The sequence below is a fragment of the Gavialis gangeticus genome, unplaced genomic scaffold, assembly GCF_001723915.1.
Source record: "Gavialis gangeticus isolate Ggan-Ray unplaced genomic scaffold, GavGan_comp1, whole genome shotgun sequence".
Classification (NCBI taxonomy): Eukaryota; Metazoa; Chordata; order Crocodylia; family Gavialidae; genus Gavialis; species Gavialis gangeticus.
In genome coordinates, this window is record NW_017729025.1 from 116,058,504 (window position 1) to 116,085,491 (window position 26,988).

General features: G+C 40.5%; 1 protein-coding gene across 5 annotated transcripts in view; it reads left to right on the forward strand.

Moving 5' to 3' along the window:
- NAV2 (neuron navigator 2) overlaps positions 1-26,988 on the forward strand; it is a 501,690-nt gene that overhangs the window by 430,053 nt on the left and 44,649 nt on the right. For all 5 annotated transcript variants that reach the window (XM_019519466.1, XM_019519468.1, XM_019519467.1 and 2 more), the window contains 5 exons: positions 1,602-1,790; positions 11,038-11,090; positions 14,402-14,425; positions 14,539-14,613; positions 24,020-24,103. In XM_019519466.1, the coding sequence (XP_019375011.1) occupies positions 1,602-1,790; positions 11,038-11,090; positions 14,402-14,425; positions 14,539-14,613; positions 24,020-24,103 (425 nt within the window). The remainder of the gene's footprint in view (positions 1-1,601; positions 1,791-11,037; positions 11,091-14,401; positions 14,426-14,538; positions 14,614-24,019; positions 24,104-26,988) is intronic.

Sequence of the window (26,988 nt, forward strand, 5' to 3'; positions counted from 1 at the left end):
CTCGCCCCCATCACTCCACCTCCCATCCTTACCTTTGCTCTACACTGGCAGGCTCCATCCTTGCTGCAGGGTGTTCTGTGCTCCAGGCTGAAGTGCGGATGGAGACTGCTGGCATGGAGCAAAAATGAGGAGGAGTGTGGCAGAGGGGAAGAAGTGGCACGTGGAACAGACTGGGAGCTGCACACATAGGGGCAACAGGGGGGACAGGCAGCAGCTGTGCCCCAACCCCTGCTTGTGTCTGGAGCCTCAGTGGTTGCCTGCCCCCTGCTGCCTTGTGGTTAACTGTAAGGTGAGGGGCTTTTTCACCTATGTTAAATGAGGGAAAAAAGCCTCAACTTCTAATTGAGTAAATGTGGCATACAGTGGTCCCATCTGGGGTATGGATTTGAAATATTGTGTTGTTCTTCATGTAGGAAGTGCATTATTGTTTGTTATTTTTTTTTAATTCTGGAAAACAGCAGCCCTATAAGGAGGTACAGGCATTTAAACTAAGATGGGTGTACTGATCTCCCTGGAGACTTTGTGTGTGAGACTATGCTTATTTTTGTTTTGTTTATTTGGTTTTAGTTTTTTAAATCCTCTCTATCTATATTGTAGGAAGATAATATATGCAGGAGAATGAAAACTGCCTGTTAGTTTTCTAGCATTAGGTTGTGTACAGTATCATTTGCAGAAACTTGCCTGGTCACTTATTCAGTAGTATCCTAGGGCAACTATTTGAGCGCACTGAAAGAAACAAGATATACATCAAATCAAACCAATTTCAGACAAATCAACTTATAAAACAGAATTTCCAAAAGTATGTAGAGTCCTTTTCTGAAATGTCAACAAATATACTATCATGGAGCAGGGAAATATGTTGCTAATCAAGCAAAAATAAGACAGGCCCAGAAAGTAAAGATCCTGGTGCTGTGAGCTCTTTGGAATGTTTTTGAAGATTGCCCATCTAGATAGGTTACAGAAGCCACAGAGCTACCAGCAATTATCAAAAATGATGGTGATTAAATCTGTGCTCAATAAAAGAACAGGGAGAAAAATATGGATTTGATCTGTATAGTATTTTCTGAGCCCAAGAGAGGCCTTGCAATGGAAGAACACTCCCAATGACTTCTAAGAGCAGATGCTGACCTCAGGGTCAAAGCCTTTTAGATGCAAGTGTAATCATTGCTATCTTTAAACCAAAAAGAAGCTGTTCTTTACTGAGGAAAAGATTGATCATATCTCTGATGATGAATGAGTCCAAGATGCATGGAGAATGTAGTAACATGCACAAAAACTAAGCATCAGTAGACTAAAAGGATAGGATTCAACCTTAAGTCTTCAAACTGATGTCTTACTATCTGATGGACTTCAGGAGATGGGGGTGGGAGGTGTGGATCATTCATCTTCTGGTTTGATTGCAAAAAGGCACAATGCCCTGTATTACAGCTGACATTGTTTATATAGTCCTAGAATGAATCTATAGGACTTTGAGACGGAAAAAATGTTGTGAGATACATAGGTAAGAAAGTATATTTGATTAGAAGAAAATAACACTTTTGGTAGCTGCACAAGAAATAGATGTATGAACTTCCTGTTTTGTTATTTTTTTTTCTTTCTAGCAAGCCCTACTACTGCAGCCCAGATGAGCTTGTCAAATCCGACCATGCTACGGACACACAGCCTTTCCAATGCAGATGGTCCTTATGATCCCTACAGTGACACACGTTTCCGGAACAGTTCAATGTCACTGGATGAGAAAAGCAGAACTATGAGTCGCTCTGGCTCGTTCCGCGATGGCTTTGAAGAAGGTAAGCAAAGCTTGTGGAGGAAATTATAATGGGCTAGATATCATTTCCAATGAAAGCACTGGAAAGAAATTCTGACTTCAGTAGGAATGCAATTGGGCCAAGGGCCAGAACCTATGATCAGCATAATCCTACTAATTAAGTTGGCTAAAATTGAATTAAAAATATGTCAAATTATTTTGTTATACCAGCTTTGAAATTGGAGAGTGGGAATCCAAGGCAGTAGCCAAAGCACATTAACATGAATGAAAACATTCCTACTAGGTTCAATTATCTTTGAATTAGGCCTATAAAATACAAGTCATTGTAAAAAGGAAAACAAGCAAGCAATGAGGATTTTGCTGATTTTTATGCAGACTGAGATCAATTGCTAGCCAGGTGTCAGAGTACTATTTAACTAGAGACATTTGTGGAAGTAAAAAGATAGTATATTTTAGTGATGGAATTTCAAACAAAGTGTAATTTTAGGGAGCATTTTTGTGTTTAAACCTGAGCAGTTAGTTCATAACCTGTTATTATAGGCTAACATGATTTTCTTTTTTTGCTTTACCCCATTAACCTGCTTTTCAGTACCAACCAAGTGTGTGTGCTTACTTTCTTCTGTAATGTAGTGGTGTAAAACTATGATATAAGAAATTTATGATACCAGCATGCAGTTAAATGTCTCACATTTTGAAGTGTAAGAAAAAGTGAAGGGCATACTGATTAAAAAATTGCTATTTTTATCATAGCAAGGTTAATATTGGAGCAAAAGTGGTGCAACATAAGAGCGAGACTGTAAAGAGAAAAATGTTTTTGCAGTATTGCAGTATGCAGTACAAGCATATTAGGTTGTAGTCACCTGGTCGCTTGAAAACAGTTACAAACCATTGGAATGCTGTGGCACGTTAAAGTTACTGTGTATTAAAGTTAATACGTTAAGATACCATCTTTTTCTCATATACCCTATACCTTTTACCAAACAAAACCCCTGCTGAAAATCAAAGTGAACGCTATATGCCAAGAAATATGGTAGTTATGTTTTGCTGCTAGCCACTGCAGAAAGCAGTGGGCAAGTCACTAGCCCTGGGTGCCTCCTGGGTAGCCTGTACCACAACACTGCTGCAGAGTCTGTCCCCGCTGCAGTTGCAGACAGCTCACAGCAGCTCTGGTCATAAAGTAGGCAGATGGGTTGCTTCTGGCTTGCAGTAGTCCCATTCAGAGAGCAAGGAGTCCTGGCCAAAGCAGGTAAGCTTATGCCCCCATGCCTTCCATTGGTCATATATACCATATTCTCCCCTCCCTCCTTCCTACTCTGGCAGGGTGCCAGACACGATTGCTTCTTCACCTCTGATTCTCCCACCTGTACTCCCACCCTTTCACTTAAAAGGCTACTTCAGCTGCTGAGTGAGTAGCAACAAGTAGATTGATGGAGCAGTGATAGGCTGCTGCTGTTTCACTACTGGCTACAGTAGGGGTGCATCTTACTGTATATTAAATTGTATTTGCAAGGAAAAATATTTTTTTTTCTTCATTCTGCCTTCCCAAAACCAGGTGTATGTTATATGTGAAGAAATACATTAATCCTTATCTGAAAGGGAGGAACTTTGCAACACTGTCATGGCACTTAACACGCACAAAACTGCTTGAGCGTGCTTTTGCTCACATTTTAACTACAGTTAGCAAGTGTTAAGTTGAATGGGTGACACCAGCCTTATCTTCTAAAAGTTTACAATTACATTCTATGCATTTTAATATAAAATTTCACTTTGCAACATGGACAGGTTTTTTCCTGTTGGTGTATGGTAGCATGAAGAATATGTATATGAGCAGGTGTCAGCTTGAAAAATTCAGATCATATGTAGGTATTTTCAAAATTTTTGAAAGTGTATTTGAAGCTGTACATAGATAGAGTTATTTATAATTCTGCCATTGGAACACTAAAATAGATGACATTATGGTGTGGGTGTTTTTCTTTTCATTGCTGAGATATTGTTAAAAATCTTAGAGAAAGTTTAGTAGGTACCAAATTAATTAAAATTGAAGGCAAAACAGAAAGTGTCAGAAAAACTTTTCATTTGTGAATTACTCTTCTCCTATCATAAATCACTTTTCTTAAGGCATCACCTCATCATGACCTTCCTGCTTCTGCTCCTCCATTTGTAATCTCTTGAATTGATTTTGGGAACTAAGACTAAACACAGGAGTCTAACTTGAGTAACTTGTCTTGTTTTGCAGATCTTCCATCACATCCATCTCTGCTTTTTTGATGTTCAGTGTTCTTCTAGCCCAATTTAGGAAAGCACTTAAGTATATAATTGATTTCATCACTATAGAGGGACTCACTTAAGCACATGCTATATTTAAGTCTTATTGTTCTCAGAAGAACTTAAGCATGCACTTAATTTTAAACAGGTACATAAGTGATTTCTTGAATAAGAATATTTTCCTGAAGCTGGGCCTCTGTGCGTATGTCAGCAGTGTAAATAATTGACGTAAATCAGACTGTTGTTTTATGATCAGTTAATCTGAATGTATTTAATCTGGAAACAAATGGTCTTCAAAGGCCATTTCTGTTAAATATCTTGGATGGAATTCCAAATAGCTTTTGTAAATGACCATAGCTAGTTCTAAAAATATGTCTAGACTTTTTTAAAATGTAAGCTTACTCGTTAACTCATGCCTGAAAAAGGAACCTTAGTAAATATGGGAGGAAATAATCCTTTGCTTAGAAAAGAATAGGTAACCTTAATCTTGTAATGGGTGAGACCAGCCTTAGTCTTCTAGGATATTACAATTAAGTTCTATGCGCTTTGCAAAATGGACAGTTTTGTTCCTGTTGATATATGGCAGCATGAATATGTATATGAGCAGGTGTCAGCTAGAAAAAATAAGATCATATGTAGGTATTTTCAATATTTTTGGAAGTATATTTGAAACTGTACATAGAGAATGATTTACAGTTCTGCCATTGGAACATTAAAATCGATGACATTGTGGTCATCTATTGTGGACAGCCAAGGCTATCCAATCAGCTGGGTGTACAGGTGAGATAATTGAATCCCTCAGGGAAGGAAATTCTGTTACGAAGAATTTAGGACTAATTCTCCATTGAATTAACCCAAAAAGTGGATTTAATGATGATGCTGAATTCCTCAACATTAACTGAATTTGAGAGAGGTTGAGGATAACTAGTATACATCAGGGAGTTTTCACTGTTCTACAGTATTGGACTCTGTGTAGTTGTACAAACGGACAGAGTTTGTGAAGGCCTGATGTCATTCACCTCAGGTATCAGATGATTCGAGAGACGTTCAGTACTTTGCTGAAATTCAAGACAGGCACAAACCCACTCCTCCAAGCAATGTCCATTTTAGGAATCGTACTGGCACTGGCTGTACTTCCCCAGATGCCACTGCTCTATTTTCTGAGACAGCAGTGGGTAGGGAATAAAATTCAGTGTTACAAGTAGATAATACACTGATATCCATTCCATTTTACCTTTTGTTGCCTGAAATATCTCTTCTTTCAGTCAATAAGCAATTGATAAATTCTGCCTCACTGTGCTGCTTTCTCTCTCAACGTTAAAATTGTAGTTTGCTAGCACATGTATTTATGGTATTTAAATTGGCTGCTACAGAGCATTTTGCATTTGGAGGCTGCATGTAAATACATGTTAACCACAGAAAACAAGTATTAAAGGATCCTGTCAAGGGATCACTGCCTCCAGGCCCCCTGACTAGCCATAAAGTAACCATCTGCAAGTACTCAAAAAAAATTGCACAAAACTGTTAATTTCTTAGTAGTTCTTTGGAAGTGAAAAGTATCAAACTGTATAAACAAGATTAAGTGACTTAGCAGTGTTGTTTTATAAGGCAGCAATCTAGGTCCCAAAAGAATATATGTCAGGCTAAAGCCAAGTTGTGTGTTATTTATTTTTCCTTTTCCTTGTTTGCATTTTTGCTAGAAGTTTGGCAGGTTGTTGCATAAACTGTACTGTGGTGCACCCTTTATCCCAGGTACACTGTAAGAGCCAGACTGTGGCCCTGCCTTTTCATAATACAGAAGCCTAAGGAGTAAAGCCTTCATTATCTACCTCGGTACAGCTCCCCCATCTCTGTTGTAGGCATAAAAGGAGGGAAAGAATGTAGCAGCTGCACACCTGGTATTATCCCCCTCCCCCTTATCCAGGTAGGCTGAGATGGACAGGGCCTTTGTTCCTCTCCTTCCCCTCAAAATGCTGCTTCATGCAGCTGTGTAGGTAGAGCAGGAGCATTTGTTATCTGCTACTGATAAGAGTCAGCAGAATACTATTTTCCAAGAGCAAACAGAAGGCAAGAACAAGGAGGGCTCAAACATGGAATGAGAGGTGGTTAGCTGTGTTAGTCTGAAAGCAGGCAACAAGTAGGGCATGGTGGCACCTTAGAGACTAACTCAAAGACATGAGCTTCTGTAAGTATATCTGACGAAGCAGACTGTTGCCTACGAAAATGCCTGCCTTTCTGAACCAGTCAGACAAGGTTCTTTGGGTGAATCTGATATCTTTTATTAGACCAACTTAAATAGTTGGGGAAATTTTTTCTTAGCAAGCTTTCGGGTTTAAAAACCCTTTGTCAGGCTGAGGAAGCCTCTGCAGTTCGTGTGTGCTCTTCCTGGATGAATGAAAAGTAAAGAAGCCAGAGGTTGGGCTAGTATGCATACAAGACAGGCAGTCAGTGAAGATGTAAATTGAGGAGTCAATGGGTGAGAGACAGGCTGGGGGTTGAGGAGGGCAGGGAGGATGGAGAGAGAAGGGGGATGAATGTAGCAGGTAAATAGTGGAGAGGTACCTGGGGAGTAAGATGTCAGGCAGGTTATAATGTATCATAAATCCAATGTCTATAGTCCATGATTTTTTGTATCCAGGAGGTTGATGAAGTGGAGTTCTTAGGCTCGTCTGTGAAAAATGTTTTGTAAGCTCCCTTTGAGGATTAGAACTGAGAGATTGGAGAGAGAGTGGTTTTCTTTTGAGAAATGTGCCCCCACAGGTAATTTGGTATTCTTGTCTTTCTGGTGTGCTTTCATTCTGTTGTGCAGCTGTTGTTTGGTTTCTCCTACATATTTTCCATCAGGGCATTTGGTGCAGTGGATGAGATATATTACATTTCTGGAGGTGCAGCTGTAAGTTCTGGGAATACTGATGGCTCTGTTGTGGGGTGTAGTGATTGTGGGGGTGGTGGAGATGTGTTGGCAGGTTTTGCATTTCTTGTCATGGCGTGGTCTGGATCCATTTGGTGTGTTCTGGGCCGTAGGAAGTTTGCTTCTGGTGATGAGGTGAGCGAGGTTTGGTGCTTGTTTGAAGGCTAGAATGGGTGGTTCTCTTTAAGAATAGGGTCTCTTTCTAGCATGGGCTGCAACTGTTTGAGGATTTTCTGTATGGGTTTGAGGGAGGGGTGATATGTCATAACCAGCAGTGTGCAATTCATGGGGGCAGTTTCTGTACTGCAGCAATTCTTCACTTGGTATCCAGGTGGCTTTTTCAACCTACATCCCTTTCTGAACCAGTCAATCTCTAAGGTGCCACTTTTGCCTAAGGATGAAATCACATCTCTCCAAGGCAGCTTTGGAGGTGGTCTTCCTGAGCATGTCATCCTTTGTCAGGAAGAGAATCAAAGGGACAATCTAATCCTAAGGATCTCAGAGAGAGAATTTTAATTGGTTGAAAATACTACCAAATGATAAATGATGGCTGTGGGAATTTTGCTGTTTTTTGTGTTGGTTGTGTTGGTGTAGTTTTAATCTTATACAAAAGCCACCCTAGATATTGCTTGCATCTTTTGTCTTACTGTCAGCACAGAAGACTATCAATGCAAGAGCTCATCTTTTATATTTGTACACTAGAGGAGATTTGGTAAGTGATTACAGTGAAATGGCAGATCTTCTGAAAGTTTCTTGTCAGAAGCATGTAGGGTCAAATAAGAGAGTTTGAAACTTATCGTATTTACTTGAATGTAACATAACTCCCCAACAGTTAGATTCTATATATGGAAAATGTATCAATTTTTTGTAATTTCCCAGGTGTAGAATCTGATTATTTGAGAGTTGTCTTTAATTCAACCCCTTCCCACTACTGCAGTAGGAAAAATAGTGGCTGGGGGTGCTAGGTGCCCCCCCGCCTTCTGCCTCCCTACTTCTTCTGCATGTAGCCCCTCACTGTCAAATCCTGCTCAGGCTCTGTTCCCTCCCAAAGCACGATATGAAAATGAGATGCATGTGACAGTAAAGACAGGTGGGGAGGGGGAGGGGGAAGGAACAGAGGGAAGGCCAAAAGCTGCAGCGGGAAGCAGGAGACTGCTATGGGTCTGACTCTGGCACTGGCCCTGACTCTGACTGCTGAACTTTTTGGCATAGGAACTCCAGACACACACTTTTGAGTACTACTTTTGTACTTACTAATACATAGTGCAACATGTACACATTAGTCCAGAGCCAAAAGGCTAATGCCGTATCATACAGTTCATTGGAATGGGCCCCAGCAGAGTCAACAGTGTTTCAAGCCATCGTGACCCCACAGCCTAGCACTTTGCGTGTACTCCAGATACTGCCCACAAAGGATCAACATGCTAATTAGCCCCCCAGTGGTCCCCCACTTACATGTTCTTGTCATAAGTCCTGGACCCTCCAAAAATGTATAAGCAGATGAGGCTTGGGGCTGCCTGGTCCATCTGCACCCCAGAGTGTGCGGTAATATGAATCATATATGACAGGCTGAGAGGGGGTGACAGAGCCTCTGTTTTACAGAAGTTTGGTGATGTTTGCCAAACATTTAAGGTTGGTAAAGAAACAGAAATCATTGGACATAGGAAAGAAAGGTGCTGCTCAGCTGTGGGAACAAAGAGGAAGTTGAAATGTATTTGATGTAGTGGTTCACCATGACTTGATCTGATTCAGATCTAAGGGGGACTGAGCACAATCAGCACTGTATTTTACTAAGTTGGGCTATAGTAGCCTGGTCTTGTGGTAGGTTCATGACCACTAAGGTGGCTTTCCTTAGGCTGAGAAAAACCATGAACATGGCAGGGGGTAGTACTCTGACTGAGGTAATGCATAGTTAGCCTCCCACTTTCACTTCCAGTGGGAAGATCTCAGCTCTACACTAACTTTATGGGAGGCTTCTCTCTTGTTTGCTCCTGCAGCCATGCAGCTGAGGGCAAGAGAAACTTGGCGGCATCCAAACCCCAAGTTTCTGGGCTTGGGCCTGCACATAGGCTGCCTGCCAAAGGATTTGGAAGCATCTGAAGCCCCAGGTGGGGGTGGATGATGTTTCCTGGTACTAGGGCCACATATGGTTCTTGAATGACTCACGGATTTCAAATTGATTTGGCTGATTTGGCTTGGAACATGAAAAATTTTCCTTAAAAAAGGTTTCCCATCAGTGTGTTTTCCCAATATAGGTCAACTGTTTTTTGAGCATGCTCAGCATGGATTGCATTCAGTCAACCTCATAGTTGCTTTCCATGATTGTACACATGCTGCTTCTAGCATCAGTGTAATGATAGTGTGATTAATAGGGGGTGGGGAGGCTGGTATGTGACTATAAGACAAGGAGCTTTTCTCCTCATGCTGATTAGGGGAGTAAACCCTTGTCTTGTATTCGAGTAAATATAATATGTAGGAACCTACTTAACATGCAGGGAGACCAAGCCATTTTTGTGGCTTTGTCCTGGTACAAAAAGCCCATTTTGCGGGCATTTCACAGTGACCCCACCTCTTGATGCTGATTGGCAGAGAGGCTGTGCCCTTCAGCACAAATTAGTGAAGAGGCCCCAGGGGGGAGGAGAAATGAGGGGGCAGCCACCATCTTGACTGCTGGCTGCCCTTTGTCCAGCCCCTTCCCTTAGCACTGATCGGTAGAGAGGCCTGAGAAGGGGCAGCTCCCTTTGTGCTACCTCACTAACCTCACAGCCTGCCTGGGAGGGGAAGACTTAATAAAAAAAAATATTTTTATTAAGTTTTTTTCCCATGGATTTCATGGGCAACCCTGGATTAAACAATTTCCACAAAATCCACAATATCCCTAGCAATATGTTTTGAGGTTTTTTAATTAAATGTATATCATGTGTATAACAACTAAAATGAAGGAATTTCATTTCTATATGCAAAAAATAGGGGAAAAAAGGTATTTTTCAATAAGTTCCTAGAGCAGAAATTGAAATGTTTTAGGTAGCATATAATGTACATAAAATTGTGCTTCATATGATTCCAACATATACTCAGTAATAATCAATTAAAGAAGCAATTTATAGATCCACATTTTAACTGAAGTATATTTGAGTGTAAAAGCCATTTGAAATAGATTGTTTTCCTGGAGTAAATTTGTGGAAATGTTTTCACTCATTTTCTTTTTCTAGAGCAGGGCTGCCCAACCTGTGAACAGGCGAGTGCCCTATACCATGCATACTCCGTAGAGCGCATGCCATGTGTACCATATGCTACATGACATGACCCCTCTGTAAAGCAAGTGACCCCTGCCATGGACCTCCCTCTTCCACTGCCATGGGCCAGTCCAACCCTGTTCCAGAGAAAGTTCAAGAACAGTGCTAGGGTTTTAAAAAAAACCTTGCTAAAGAACTGAAAACTAAGTCTTTTTCTGTATTGTTCATGCCTTTAGGTTGGTTTTTGTTTTTTAAGCTGATAGATTTCTTAAATTCTATCTCTTTTCAACACTTATTCTTTTTAAACTTTAGGCAGGCCACCTGGTGAAAATAAACTACTGGTAGTTTGGTTTGGTTTAGTAAGTTTCTATTAATTTCAGTTCAATTTCCTTTGCAGTACATTGAGTTTTTAATTTTTGAGTGGTACATCCTCCAGAGAAGTGTTTGTATCCAAAACCTTTACAAAACCATATTTGTATTTACTCTATTAAGTTTTATAAAACATATTTCACAATAAAAATGTACGGCAATTGCTGCCTAGCATTGTCTCTTTCAAGTTGAATATATTATGGTACAGTAAACTACACTTTCCACTTTCCATTATGTAGTTCATTTCTATATTAAAAGCACTTTGTGACACCTCCCTTTGTACCTGTTTTTGATACTTTGCAAAAAATTGACTTGAAGTAATATAATCGATTTTTAAGATGGATGATGATATTTTTCTTCAGTAACTGGGGAAATATGCTCTCAGTAGGTTGGTAGTCTATAGTGAAAGAAGTAATTCTGATTCACTTTGTAATTACTGATTCTGTACAGCAAACAACTAATCTGTGTTTATTTTCTCTCTTATTTAGTGCATGGGTCCTCTCTCTCTCTGGTGTCTAGTACATCCTCTATTTATTCAACTGTGAGTATAATGAAATTTAAACCTTCAGCCAGAATGTAATAAAAATGCAATATTCAGCATTATTTCACATTTGTATTTATTGGAACCAAATTTTATAATTGATTGGTCCAAACATACTAAAATTGCTCTTGCTGTTTAGGGAGGAAACATGGTTTGTTTCCTGTAAATATAGAAGTTATTATGTTAGGTAAATAAGGTATTTTTCTCTTTGTAAGGTGCTGATAGATATTTATCACAGCATTCTTATACAGGGATAGACCTTAATGGCCCAGAAGCAGCAGTTCCTCTCTTGAATTAGTTGTCTGCAACTGCTCTATGTAGGTCTTGATTACAAAGGACCATAATGACTGTAAGGAGACTTGATCTTTTTTGCTGACAACACCAACATTGACTTAGTAGATAAACAGAAGGCAAGGTAGATTTGTACCTTGTAAACTAACCTAAGTAGATATACAGACGTAGATAAAGCCATTTCGGTCTGGTAGTTCAGTGATTTGCCAGTTAAGAAAACTCTAAGTAGGGTTTAATGGAATGAGTTTTAAAGATTACAAAAGAGCTATTACTGCTTATTATGTCAAGAATCTTTGGTTTTAAAGTGTCTTAATTGCATAGTCACTTAATAAAATGACACTGAAAAGCTCTAATGGAGTTTTTAGGATAGTAACATTTTTAACACGTAGCATAGTTGCATTTTTTTAATGTGTCATTCTGATGTGAACTGCTTTTCTATGTAACATTTAAGATCTGTTGAATTAAAGTATGTCTATACTGCAGCTCAGAGCTGTAATTGCGGCATGTGTAGACATATCCATACTAGCTTCAGTGAGACTCAAACAGGTACATATGGCAATGAATCTGGGTCAGGAGGGGTTCAGCAAGACCTGAACAAACCTGCCCAGAACCCTGGCTAAAAGCTCAGAAGCTGAATCCTGAGCTGCCATGACTTCACTGTTGTTAGTATCTGTGCTAGCGAAGTTGGGGTCAGCTCAGATGTGTCTACACATGATTAAAATAGAGACATAACGTTAAGTATATCAGTCTACAAACATCAACTGATACTCATGCCTTTTAAAAAGAAGCAGTGGGCAACAATGGGATACTAAAGTTAATCTTCTATTAATGTAAATTAAAACTTCAACTTGGTATGAAAATATGATGCAACCATACACGCAACCCACATCCAGCCTATGCCAGATCACGTTTAACTGTGTGCATGAAGAAAAGCATGCCAGTCCATCAAAGTAATTACTATTGTTAAATTCTCTTGCAAATCTTTGTGTTAGTGGACTATTTCATGCCAGGGGAAGTAGAAAGCCCTTGATCATAATAAAGGATTGCAAGCAGTAGCTTTCTGCCTATGGTACCTAGAGCAAGTGAACTATTCTAAGTCACAAAAGATAACATGTTGGAAGGATGCAGAACACACCATTTTTCTAGGCTGTTGTTCATAATAACTCTACAAGGCACTGGGAGCAGCCCCAATTACTAGGTTCTGTTTTTTACTCTCTTTTTCTAAACCAGTCATTCTTAACCTGGGGTGCCTTGAGATTGTTTCAAGGGTGCCACTGGCTGCCACACATTAACACTGTTAGGTTTACAAATATGATTCACAAGATAAACTCAGAGATTTCAAATAGAAGTTCATAGTAGTGGTCTTCCTGAGTTCTTTGCAAGAGAAAACCCACTCCATTTTTCTTCAGTTAATAAAGAGATAAAACTAAGGGTTGCCATTTTCCAAACAATGTCTGAAGTCCTCCAGGGGTGCTTTGAGTCTAAAAAAAGTTAAGAACCACTGGTCTAAGCAGTGATAATGTATAATAATGTAGATTAATGTGTATAATTTTAATGATGACTGGTACTGGCGATGTTTACAAAATGACAGAGGAGCTTAATTTTTAATCTACCATATACTTTCCTTTAGCAGCTGACTTTGGTTAGTAACTACCTTTTTAGTTGTCACAACTTTACCAAGCTAGCCACCATGGAAAATAATGTAATGGTCATTTGATTAGTAATCTAGGAGAGCAACTAGTCAGCCACACCGTAGCACTTGGATACCTCCCACCTGTTAATAAGTTTTTCCTCATGTTACATTGTTGTATTAGCACCATGCACTTGAACTGAGGTTCAGAAAAAAAAATGTCATTCAACCAAGGTCACACAGAGTCTGGGTCAGTACCAGGAACTGAACCTAGATCTCTTGGATTTTAATCCAGTTCCTATATCAGTAGACCACCCTTAGTATAAACATTGTTTTATTTGCATCCTTAAGCATAAGAGCTGATTAGAACTTGAGTTTTCCCACGGTTCTAGCTCAGCTACAGAAGTTTACATATTGGGTAAAGGAACCAGAGCTCTACACATGACTGCCCACTTGTACACCGGGGACAATATACTAGGCAAGTAGCCCTTGCTCTTTCAGTCTCTACCAGTGCTGGATTGCTGTGAGGCTGTTCTGGAATAGATGCAGAACACTCAATCATGTAGCCATGTAGGATTGAGTCAATACCTTGGCCTGACACCACTAACCTCCAAACCCAGGCATTTATAGTGTATTAAAAAATAAAGTCAATTAAACTAGCCTTTTGTGGCCGGAAGTGTTGAAAGTCACAGAAAAGCACATAGGGCACTGACAGCTTAGGTTCCCCACACAACAGCAGCCCCTTCTTGGGTTTTGAATGTTATCCTCTCCCAAATACTTTTATCAGGTGCCATCAGAAACATTCACTGAAGAGTGTAATATAAGAAACTTAAGAGTGAAATACTGAAGATTCCGAAAATGAGGTGTTTTTAGTTTTGCTTCTTTTTAATCAAATGCATCTAAATTTACTGGAAATAGCAGATGTTGCAACATTTTGCTGTTTTGTTTCAGAAAAATGTTCAGAATTTGAAAATCTAAAAAGTTACTTTTGCAAAGAAACGTATTTACATAAAAACACCATTTTTCCAGTGTTTCGTGAATGTAAACTTTTGGAACACCTACTTATAAATGTTCCTGAGAAATCTTCACAAAAATAGTTACTTTTTTCAGGGTCCTATAATGGAATAGTCCTGGTTTTAGTTTTCATGACCTAACAGAAACAATTTCAAGTATATAGAAGTAATGCATATATGTTATGAGTTCTCAGTGGTAAATGTAATAGTCATCAATGTAGGTACTTGTGTGAGTAAAGTTAGCTACATGCATATATGCTTACAGGATCTGGTCTTAAATAAAGAATATTGTTTGAGTTCTAAATGTAATAAATTTGATATTTAATAGTTACAAACTATTGTAAGTTCATATTGTTTTCCTGATTTTTCCTTTGCAGCCTGAAGAAAAATGCCAGTCAGAGGTAAGAACCAATTTTGTTTTTTTAAACAGAAACTTTTTTGCATACTTGCTTTACTTTTATAACTTTGTAGATCATGGTGCAATTATGGTGCTCTCTTAAAATATGATATTTAGATTCGCAAGCTACGAAGAGAGTTGGATGCATCCCAGGAGAAGGTGTCAGCTCTGACAACTCAACTGACTGCCAATGTAAGTACAATTTGAGAAAATGGAGATTGATGAGTAGTGTATTTAATGCACAAATCATCTTGCAAGCTTTCCTAACAAGCAAAAATATCCCCAGTTTATAATGGTACATTCTGATCGCCAGTTCATTTTAAAAATAAATATATGCATTTTGGGCCACTCAAAATGTATTGTTTCTTTTGTATAGTATAGCATGCACAGGCTTGATTAATTCTAAAATAGAGTTCTTGGAGCCTGGCTTCTCTTCATAAACTTGTAACATGACATTCATGTACATGGGTCAGAAATTGCAGATCAGAGGTATATTGAGTGTAAACAAGTAAAGGAACTAAAGTGTATTGCATTTTCCCATAGTATAAAAACAATGTTCTGGTAGCATGGACAGGCAGAAGTGCCCCACAAAAGGGGCAGTGGAAACCAGTTTAAGGCGCTATCTAAGGCAGTGGTTCTCAACATTTTTTTGTACCAGGATGCATTTGTAAACATCAGTGGCCAGTCCCAACCCAGTGCCCCTCACTCCCGAGCCACTGCCCCCTGCGCCCGGGCAGGCTGGAACTCTGCCAGCCTGCAAGGGAAAAGCCATGGTTTCCCATGTTTTTCTCCTTTAAAGAGAATCCGTTTTTAAAGTTTGTTTGCAACCCTTTCACATATTCTTGTCAGCCACTTTTAGGTTGTGACCCACAGATTGAGAAACACTGGTTTAAAGAGCATAAGACATTTGTTACAATATTTTCACTTGCTTGCCCTGAGGACCTTACAGTGCTGTGAAATGGTATAAATAGTCTTACACAAGGAAGCTTTCCAAATTAGAAGGCATTGGGTTTAATGCCACTTGAGTCAACACTGTGTGTGACCCTTGCTCAGTCTTTTTGACCTTTGGTGCCTCTGTCAGATGTAGTTGAAATGTGGGTTAAATAAAGAGGCAGCTCACTGTAAAACAAGTAATTCCAACATAAACAAACTACAAATGAATAGTGACTATTTTAAGATCATAATTGTATTTGAGGATTGTAGGAATGGGTGAGTAAGGTTATTGAAGAGGAAATTCCTGGACATTGGCTCTTAAATTAGTAAAATAGTAAAGACACCAGGGGATGGTTTGACCTGAGTCATGACTTCCACCACAGAATGGAAAATAAAAGTAGGTTTAATCAGCATGTTGGTGCAGACATAAGTGCCAGCTTTTAAAATAGAAAGGGAAGCCAATGAAATGGTTAATAGATAAGCTAAGGAATGAATATTAAGTCTACATTTAGTACTTCTGTCACTTCAACATTCCAGTGCTGAGGGGGAAAAACAAATGCAAGTAGTAAAATTGCTACATTTACCATATAAATGCAAAGAGCCCTGAATGCATTAAAGGCTTTCATTCAGTCCACTTCTGACATGTCTTTTTAAACCTCGCTCAACATGTAAGGTTTTGCTGTCTTAAATGTTGACCAGATGTTCTCTTGCATCAATTTTTTGGCTAATTGACTATTCATGAATGAAACCAGCTTCAGCTCTTTAAAGAAAAGACCTTTACCAGACACAGGTCTTCATGTCAATTCAGTTTGGCTACAACCTTCTTTATTGCAGTGTCTGTCTACCTTGCAGGCTGATCTGGAAGAATAATCTTGAAGTAGTGGTATCTTTAAGGCCATAATTACTCCCTCTATTAAAAAGCTATTCAGAATTCATGGAGTTTTCTCTGGCAAGGAGAAAGAACTTGTTTTCTCAGAAACATCAAAGTCCAAAACATTCCTGCATTGTACCAATGGTTCCATATTTGGAACAAACTGTCATTTAGGTTAACACTGTATTTTTATTTTATAAAATCAACATTTCCTACTTGGTACTTTTGCTTTCATGTTCTCCAGAGTGAATATAGTACTGCTGTAATGTGCCACATTCCTGGTCACTGGGGATAAAGTTGCTGATTTTGCATAAAAGTGGTATAGCTGAGTTATTTTGTCAGGGTCTCAGGACTAGCTGACAGCCAGAACCTATCCCAGTTGGGGCAATGAGGTAATAGCTGGAAGAGCTAGACTCCTTGGGATTGATTACTGGGAAGTGTTCCCAGGTATTTGGGGTCTTATTAGCCATAGGACTCTGGCTGGGAAATGTGCATTTTTTCTTGCTTCTGATGTTCAGCTTGTCTTCTAGAGCCTGTTACTTCTGGTACTTGGCCATTTTCCTGATTTCTGCCACTGGTTTCAGCCTTTGGCTTGCTTTCTGGCTCCAGCCTCTGGACCACCCATGTCCTGATCTTTTATAGGTGGTCCCTTACATACTGGTAGTGCAGATTTCTCCAAATTGCCTCATCTTTGAATGATGACTTCTTGCCATTGAAAACTGTTTTATTTCCAATGTCCAGTCAACTTTAGGTACATTTCCAGTGCTATGTCTGCAGACAGACGCTGGAACATTAAAGCAAATCAACTGGAAGTGCAGAATCTAAAGCACTCGCATATCACACTTTAGCTTGGGTAACTTGACTTCACACCTTCAGTTGATTTGCTTTAAACTTTTGGAAAGTAACATCAAGGGTGCCAATTGTGGTGGCAGTTTAATGAAAATAAATCCTTCAGACAAGGAAGTGAATTAAGTCCAACTAATCCTTTCCCTTATACTTCTCTAAACAGTTTCCCAGATAGCAATAACTTTTGGTTACCTGCTCAGGTTTTGAAGCACAATTGGTCCCATCATGGCATTTACCTAATTTTTTTTACTTGCCCAAATATTTGAAATGAGATTCTTCATTGTTACTGAAAACAGTTGTGGTTTTTTTTAAACAGAAAATAGTAAAGACTGTTTTTGAAATAAACATTTTGGTTTTCTAGTGCATGTACTGGTCATTAAACTTGTTTTATTTTCTGCCATTTTTCTCACAGTCTCAGCCCTGTTTATTTTTATAGGGGCTGATGGGAATGAGAGCCACATATCTCATGTTATTGTACTATTCATGTTTGTTTTCATTGTGAACGTGAGAATGGTTATTTAGAATAAGTCGGCTATGTGCTGATGATGAACAAGTCTGGAATAGCTATGTGAAATATTTCACCATCCTGTATATAAACAGATGAGAGAATGGTGTTTTGTACTGATAAAATTTAAAATATATATTGCATTTTATCTTCCCTGTATGTAATTATTTTTATATAAGAATAAGATACCATTAGTTGTTCTGATTTACCTCAATCATTGTGACAGAGATTAGGTAAAAATATGGTTAATATTATATACCATTTTGACATAACACAGCAAAAAATGGTTCTTCTCTCGCATTTTTCTCTCACATTACTTCATTCTTCTTATTTTGGATCAATATAATACGTTAGGCGTAATCGTCTATTGTAAGTCATGAGAATATATAGTATATTTATCTATGGTTTACTCTGTTTTTTTTGCTGCTTATTATTATTCTTTTGAAATGAAAAGGGTTAGACAGAGGCTGAAACTAGAGCTTCAAGGGCATTTGGATATGGATCTGAACTCCCAAATTTCAATAGTGGCTGCTGTGGTGGTAATAGTCCTGAGTGAAAACCTAAATGAGAATACCCACAAATTTCTGTAAAAAAATATGTCTGCTACAGAAATAGAGCAGGAATTTTTTTTAAAAAGAGGTACTAAAGTTTCAAGTTGAGGATTTTATATTAGTATTTTATAATAGATACGTATGTGTTTTCATTTAGTGTCACGGCAACACTGAACAGGTATCACCTTTAGAATAGTCATACAGGGCTGGTTCTAATCCCCTCCCCCTTTCTAGACATCATATGAACAAGGAGAATAATGAATTGAAGTAGACAGGAAGTAAATGAAATTACAAGCTTCAGATGTATGGTTGGTAGTTTTCTTACCTTCCCTAATTTAAAGCAGCTGATGACATATTTTAAGCATGTAGTTTACAGTTATATGTATGCTTCTGGCAATATATACTCTAGTACTGTAAACTACAGGGCACAGTGCTAACAACAGAGAAGCACAATGTGACTCTAGAGCAGTGATTCACAACGAAGCTGCTGCCAGATCCTTTGAACATGCTGGGAGGTGGGAGGAGATAAGGAGATAAATGAGGTATGAGGAGTTAATCAAATCAGATAAGCCCAGGCTCAGTATTGTCCCTGCCAGGATGATCCTCACTCCCTGGTCTCTCTGCAATAGGGTTACCATATTTCCAGTTTCAAAAAAGAACACATCTGTTGGGATGGGGCAGTGATTGGGAGGGGGCAATGATATGCCCATGCCCTGCCCCTGCCCCTCACTCCCAAGCCACAGCCCCCGCCCACAGCCATGCTACTGCCTTTCACTCCTGACCCACACTACTCTCGCTTCCAGACCATGCCGGTGCCCTTCACTCCAAATCCTCAGCCCCCCTGTCCCTGCTGATACCCCTCACTCTCAACCTGTAGCCCCCTGGCACTGCCTGTGCCCCACACTCCTGACCTACAGCCCCCAGCTTCCCCCAGTCCTCCAGCATCTCCTGGCTGCCCTGCCCCTATGAGCATGGGCACCATCCCTGGTGCCTCTGGGTTGGCCATGCAGCTCCTTGCGCCCCTGAAACCCCCCACCCCGCTCCCTTCCCCCTTCCCCTGCCCTATTGCAGCCCCAGTGCCCAGACAGCTTCCCCTGTGCTGGAAGGCACCCACCCCCCTCACGCACCCCTGCCCTCCACACACACACAGTGCCCTTGACAGTCCTCAAGCCCTGGCCCTCCAACCCTTGCCTCCATAGACTTACCTACATGCAGCTTCTGAGGCTGCTCCCACCACCTTGCCTGGCTGCATGCTGGCCATGTGCATATGCACCTGAAGACACACATGATGCCCCCTGTCTACAATTGCCCTCCTCCCACTTTCATCATCCCCAACAGCTCCTTGCTAGGGCAAGCTGGGAAGTGCTGGGAAAAACTTTAATGCTGAGCAGAGCAAAATCCCAGACATTTGTTGATATTCTAAAAAAAACTGCCCAGATGGAGATGGGAGGACGCAAAAAAAGGACATGTCCAGGAAAACCCGGATGTATTATAACCCTACTCTGCTAGTACTATAATATAGAAATTAGCTTTTGAAAATTGGGTGGCACTCAATTCACAAGTTATGGAGGGATGCCTCAAGTCTGGTGAAGGGTACCTTGAGTCCAAAAAGGTTGAGAACCACTGCTCTAAAACAGGGGATTCTAACCTGTGGCACGGATGCCACAAGTGGTTCATGTGGCAGATGGGGTAGGGAATACAGCAGCAGATAGGCCAGGGCAGAGAAAGCAAAGTAACAGATGTGCAGGGAAGGAAACAGAAAACAGAGAAGCTGATCAAGAAGGGGGAAGGGATTGGAGTGGCACTTGAAGAGAGTACATCGCTAATTTGTGGCATGCTAGCCAAAAGGGTTGGCTTCCCACTGCTCTAGATGATCCTTTGCTATTAAAGTAGGTTGGTAATCACATTGAATTCAAGCCAGTTAAAATATTTAACATAATTGGATGGCTATTATATTGAACATTCTGTGCTTGATAGCTTTTTCATTTATGAGTCATTTCAAGTGTCATCTGAACATCTGCAGAAACTGTACAGAAACAGAGGGTTTCCATCTGCCCACATCTTGGTGTCTGTTCAGTCCACTGGATGCTGACTTATTTCAATTCTAAAACCTTATAATGTTAGCACCCAATCTTAAGATATTTGGTATATTAGTTTTGCAGCCATGTGAATTACGGTGGTTCCAATATCATTCTGAGCTCAGATCAGCTTTAGTTGTTTTGTTTTCTTCTACAGTTTATTTTTGACATGTGTTCAGAAAACCCAGAATACTGCAGAAGTCTTTTTAATTAGAACATATTTTTTTTAGTGTAGCAAATCTATTGCAACTTTACATATTACCAGAAAATTACACATGTTGGCCCAATGAACACCTCTAACAAACACTGAGGAGAATCAAACAAGCAAGGAGTATACTTTGAGCTAGGGAGGATTTTGCAGTTTATTTGCTTGCTTTTCAGAGCTGAGAATGTACATTTCAAGGGACCGTAGATATCAGTGGTAAAAAGAGAATAAAACTGAACCAAGTATGGTCCTCCGTGTACGTGTGGCGCTGTAGAAGTGAAGAGGCTAATGTTTCATTCTTCCACTAGTACTGGTTATTGTATTGCCCAGTCTGAATTAGTGTTTTAATATAATCAGCATAATTCTCAGCATTTCTTTTGATAAAGAAAGCCAGAAGAATACCTGGCATAAATGCCAGGAATTCCTAGATGGGCAGTCAGCAGATCACCATTCTAAGAGGCATGCCTTCAAATTTTGAAGAGCTTTCTTGCTGAATGAAGACTATCAGCTCTCTACGTTTCTATTAAACTGGCAACCACTTTACAATGGCCTCAACTATTTTCCTTCTATGTAGAAAAAGCAGGTTGGACCTGGACTGATTTACCTAGCTTGCATCATTCTACCTTCTGATCAGCACAAGAATCTCTCTTTGAAGCCTCTGTTGTCCATTGACCCAAGACAGCAAAGTAGAATATTTTTTTACTTAAGAAACCTCACATTATTAATCCTTCAGATTAATTACTTGTTCGTATACAATGAAAGGGTGATTACCCAATTTAGGTTAAATATTTTTCACTAAGCTTAACCTAGTTAATTAGTTACCTAGCAGTCTGCTTTTCTTTTAATTGTATAGATTTCCTATTAAAATATTCCCAGACATCTAAGATATTATAAATCATGTAATATTTTGATATTGTAGTAAAAATGATAGCTTGATAAGTAATGGAAATACACAAGTTTTGACTTGTGATGGACTTCTTATGACCTTTTGCTTGTAAAATTCCAGTGTAATATTACGTTGCTTAAATCTGCGAACCTGTCTGAGATACAAGATTTTTTAAACCTTTAAACTGTTAGCTTATATATAGATTCATGATTAAATTCAGTTCACAGAAGTTGTCTCTAGTGAGTGTTTTGCTTGAGGTAAGGTTAGCACATCAATGTGTGATAGCATTTTTGTGGCTTGATTTAAAAGTAACTGGGCAGAATAACTTTTTTTTCTGTCTCACATCTTGAAGCATTTTTTAAAATAATGGCAGAGTGGGAAGAACCAGACAACTTTATTTGAATTCATAAGCATTTGCTATAAAATTAAATCACTCTCTTCTGCCTTCAAAAGCATTTGTCACATTTTTATCTATGTACTTAATAATATTTAAGATGTATCTAATAAGATGTGTTTTCAAACTGTTGTTCATGCAATGTGCATACATCATAGTTCAAAATCCTGCCACTAAAGTTCTTGATTGGTTTGAAGGGTGTTAATTTTTTGTGCAAGAAATTCTGTAGGTGATATCTTTTCCTGGATCATTTGTATGGTTGAGATAGATTTTGACAAGCATTCATATACAGTGTATTCTTCAGGTAATTTTTTAGCCATTTCTATTGGCTGATTTTCTGGCTGGTTTGGTGGCAGTTCAATAGAAGGAAGATGATACTGATTTTTCCTTTAGATGGAACAATTAATGCATATAGTTAAGAATATTTAATCGGTTATTTCATAGAGATATCTCTGGGATCTTCACTTCCCTGTCATGGCCACCAATGCGTGTTCATAACTTTTACAGAACGTACCTATGAATAAAGTAGTAATGTAGTCAAATGTGGGATGGAAAGAGATTTAAGGATTTCTGGGTTTTCTTCTTACCACTGTTGAAGGCTAGCTTTGTGATTTTTGAAGAACTTAGCTTCTTCATGTCTCAATTTCCTTATTTAAGAAATTGAAACAGTAAAATTGAATTGCCTAAGCAGGGGCTAATTCTTACTAAAATGCCTTGATGTTTTCTGAGAAAACGAGCGTTAGGAGTCCAGAAGTCCTGAAAGCTTTTAGCAACTGTGTAGCAAGTATAGTTGTAATTGTCTAAATAAGAATTTCAGAATCACTTCTAAAACAAACCCAAAGGTCCCTTCCAGCCCATGTTTCAAATTTAATTTCCAGTGATTCTGGAATAGTTGTTTTCTCACTGTCTTTTTCTAAAGTGTTACATGACCGTCACAGAAAAATCAAGAGTTCCAAACCACACTTGCATTGCTGTTCTCTCAATGCCCTGGTAGTATGCCTCTTCTTTCCAGTGATCTCATAGCATTTACAGTTGACACAGAATATAATGCAAGGTCAAGTGTATAGAGTATGCAGTATACTAGGGGATTGCAAAACGGGCTGTATTCAATTCAGACTTGGATTTGGCCTGAATCAGGGACAGTGATTTGATTTGGATCACTGTCTCTGATTTGATTCAGCCAAATCTGAATGTGAAGATTCGATACTGATTCGGAGAATCAGCGATTCAGCCATAGACACAGCTTTAAATGTTATTTCTGCATACCTCGAGGTGCTAGGTGAATGCTGCAATGCTGGGGCAGATGGAGCATCCCACAGGAGCACAGGGAGGCTCCCCGCATGCTCAGCAATGAACCTGGAAGTGGACTGGAAATACTTCCGGTCCACTTCTGGGTCCACCGCAGAGCACGCAGGGGAGCTCTCTCATGTTCCTCTGGCTCAGCGATCAGCCTTGGGTGCCCCCCACCGCTCTTCCGAGTGGACCCAGAAGTGGACTGGAAGTGCTTCTGGTCCACTTCTGGGTCTGCTGCTGAGTGTGCTGGGGAACCACTCGCACTCCTGTGGGACACTCCATCTGCCCCAGCATCACAGCATTCATGAGCTGCCTAGTACCTTGAGGTATGTAGAAAAAACATTTAAAGCTGTGTCTATATCCAAATCACTGAATCTCTCCAAATCGATTTGGAGGGTTCTGATTTGCTGCAGAGAGATTAAAGACTCTCCTGATTTGATTCGGAGATTCAGCCACTGAATCGGACCAAATCTCCGCCGAATTGAATTAGGGACTGAAGCTTCGCACAGGCCTACAGTATACCTTTAAGAAATCTAGGTATTGATGTGCCAGATCAAACCAGTGGTCCTTCTATATCTGTACCCAGTCTGATAATGATCAGTATCAATTTCCCCAGAGGAAGAAACTGTGCCATAGGGATTTATGAAATGATCTGTTCTTAGGGAAAAGTTTCTTCTCACCCACAACAGTGAAGTTGGATTATCACCCCCATATTTAAATGTGCTTCTTTTAATAACATTTTTCCATAGAGACTACCACTTGTAAATAAATAAATAAATACATAATCTGGAGACTGATCTTTTATCTTCTGATATTGCTAATTTCCCCACAGTAAATTATTTCTACTAATTTGTTCATAAGACATTTGAAAGGATATGTTTTCATTTTGTCTTGGCTACTCTAATCTTTTTACTTCCCCTGAGGCATCTACTTAACCAAACATGAGGGCACAGTACTACTTTAATGCTTACATGAACACAGATGCTGATTTAGAAGACAGTGTAAAATTCACTCTGCAATATCATTTGACTTTCAGGCTCACCTTGTGGCAGCATTTGAACAGAGCCTTGGGAACATGACAATTAGACTACAGAGTTTGACTATGACAGCAGAACAAAAGGCAAGTTGGAGATGAATTTGTGCACTATATATGTACATAGACACACACGTCCCAAAGGGGCAGGTCCAAAATGACTTTTAAAAGTCTTTGTATGAGATGTTTAATTAATTAGGTTAAATCTTCCGTTTATATTTTAAAATATAAAATATAGATCTTACAGAGAACTGGCCCTTGGTGAAAATAGTCACTCTAGAGATAGAGGTGATATGGTAGTTCTGGCACAAGAATGGGAGCCAGGGGGCATGTCTACACATGCTATTAATGCACAGCAATAAACTCTGGTGCAGTTTGTGACAGAGTTGATTGCTCCCATGTGCACCATTTGAACGTGCACTCAGGACCACAGCATATTGAGCTGGGGCAGAGCAGTCCTGGCTGGCAGGTGAACTCAGGTGGTTCCTCCTGCCAGCATGGGGCTGCTCCTACCTGGCTCAACATGCTGTGGAGTGACTGGCTAGGGCAGGAGGGCACTTCAGTGTGGGGCTAGCTGGCAGCCTCTGCGTGAAGCACACTTGTGTCCCAGTAACTTTACTGTGGGATAGTACTTTTGTTTACAAGTACCAACCTACAGCAGAGCTAATTAGTTTACTCCATCTTAATAGCACCACCATGGTGGCATTTTAATGGAGAGCTAATTGGTCAGCTCAGCTGTAAACCTCTCATGTAGATGCACCCAGTACCTCTTTAAGTTCTGCTCCTAGCTGTGTCACTATAACACACTCTCTAGCCTTGGAAAAAAATCACTTAACCTTTCTGCCTTGGTTTCCCCACCTGTAACTTTGCAAATTAATGCTTGTTTACCTCACAGAAGTGTTGTAAAGGACTGATTAGATAATGTCTGTGAATGTTGGAAGTATGTTGGATGTAAAGAATGCTAATTATTGCTTATTGTTGTAATGTGTCTTCTCCCAACACTGACAGGGTGCATCTACATGTGCAATTAATCAGACTGAATAAATGCTAGTGCAGTTTTCACCAGAGCAAAACTACCATATTTCACGGTATACAAGTTGAGTTTTGAAGCCCAGTTTTTAATTCTTAAAATTCAACCTCAACTTATATACCATATCAGTGTCCCCTGTGAGCGGCATGGCACTCAGCTGTCACAGCCCAGGTATCACTGCTCACAGAGGATGGGGCCAAGAGCCAAGCCCAGCACATCTTGCAGGGGATGGGGCTCCACCAGCTGAGCACCAAACATGGCCCTGTCTGCTACAGGTGGTACTACCAAGTACCGAACCCTGCCCTGTCCCCTGCAAGTGGCGCTGGTCCCAGCCATGGCAGCTGAGCACTGGGCCTGGCACTTGGCTGGTGTGGCCCTATCCCATGCAAGCAGCACCAGGCTCAGCTGGCATGGCCCCATCCCCTGTGAGTGGCACTGGGTTTGGTGCTCAGCTGGCACAGCCCAGGCAGTGCCACTTGCAGAGGATGGAGCCGCGTCAGCTGAACGCTGAACCCAGCCCCATCCCCTACAAGTGGTGCTTTGGGTTAGGTCAACTTATACACTGGATCTACAAAAGTCATAACTTTTCAGATCAGAAATATGGGGTCGACGTATACACCATTATGACAGAGGGCACGCTTGAGGCAGAGGCTCAAACCGGCCCACCCACCTGCCAATTGGGCAGTTCACCCAGTCTCGCCTGCCACAATTTTACTCTTAAAATAATCTGATGGTAAAATGCAGGAGGCTGCCCATTACATGGCCAGATGCTAGGGTGTGCTATCCACGGCTCCATACCATCCCTACACTGTGGCCCATGCCTCACAGATGGCATCCAAGAGTTCTAACCAGCTCCAGATCAAGGCCAGGCCAAACTCGGCTGTAGTTAGGCCTCTTCCATAGTACCCAGTTATAGGCCACATGCAGACAGCCCCCCTCTCACAGGGGCCTTATTCACTCCCCCTGCTCTCACCATGGTCCCACTCATACCTCCTTCTTGGGCCACACACACCCTGCCCTTTGCTCTCTGAGCAACCTCTTAGGGCCATCAGACCTAATTCCCTGCACTCTTAGGCCCAAGAGGCTGTGTGCTTGCTGACCATTCTCATGCCCTCATTTGAATGGCTGCCAGGCAATTTGCCAAGCTAAGGCTGACTTTGCCCCATGCCCACCTCAGTGCCACTTCTCCACCCCTGTCTCTCTGAGGTTCCACACTGCCCCCTCGTTGGTGCCAGAGTTTGCTAGGATCCTCCATCCCCATAGGCTCAGATGCATCCCAAGATGTGCCTGGCCCACCAGTTTTAACTAAAAACCCACCAAATGGTTGAGGCTAGAGTTTAGGTGCCCTTCCCCACCTTTCACTGGGGAGGCAACTGGTCTGGCATTTCTTGGGGACTCCCACACCACCAGGAGCCCCACCAAGCCATCCTTCCTGAGCAGAGTGTAGTTTTAGGTAATACACAAGACCACTGAGCCCTTCTCTTCCCCCATAGCCTCCCCTTTACCTCAGAGTTATTCCTGGAGCCAGAGCTCAGTTTCTTCCCTGCTGGCTGGTCACAAACTGCTCCTCTCAGCCCAGAGAGTTGGGCATTAAATGGCTGCCCTAATCAGGCACCTGCCCTCTCCCTGGCTTAGCCCTTGAAGTGACGGGCACCAAAGGTGCTCTGGCACAACAGTGTCAACCTATACACTATGAAATATGGTAATCCAGATGTCACCATCTACATGTGTATTTAAGCACAGTAATTTACTCCACCGTTGGATAGTAGCTATGTGTGATGGGACTATCTGACAGCACAGTAAATTAGTCTACACTGACGTAATTGCAGTGAACATATAGATGGTGACACTTTACTGCGCAGCAAATTAGTAAAGTTCACATGTAGACACTCCCACATATACACAAATCCAAACCACATTCTGAACTTTACTTCATAATAAA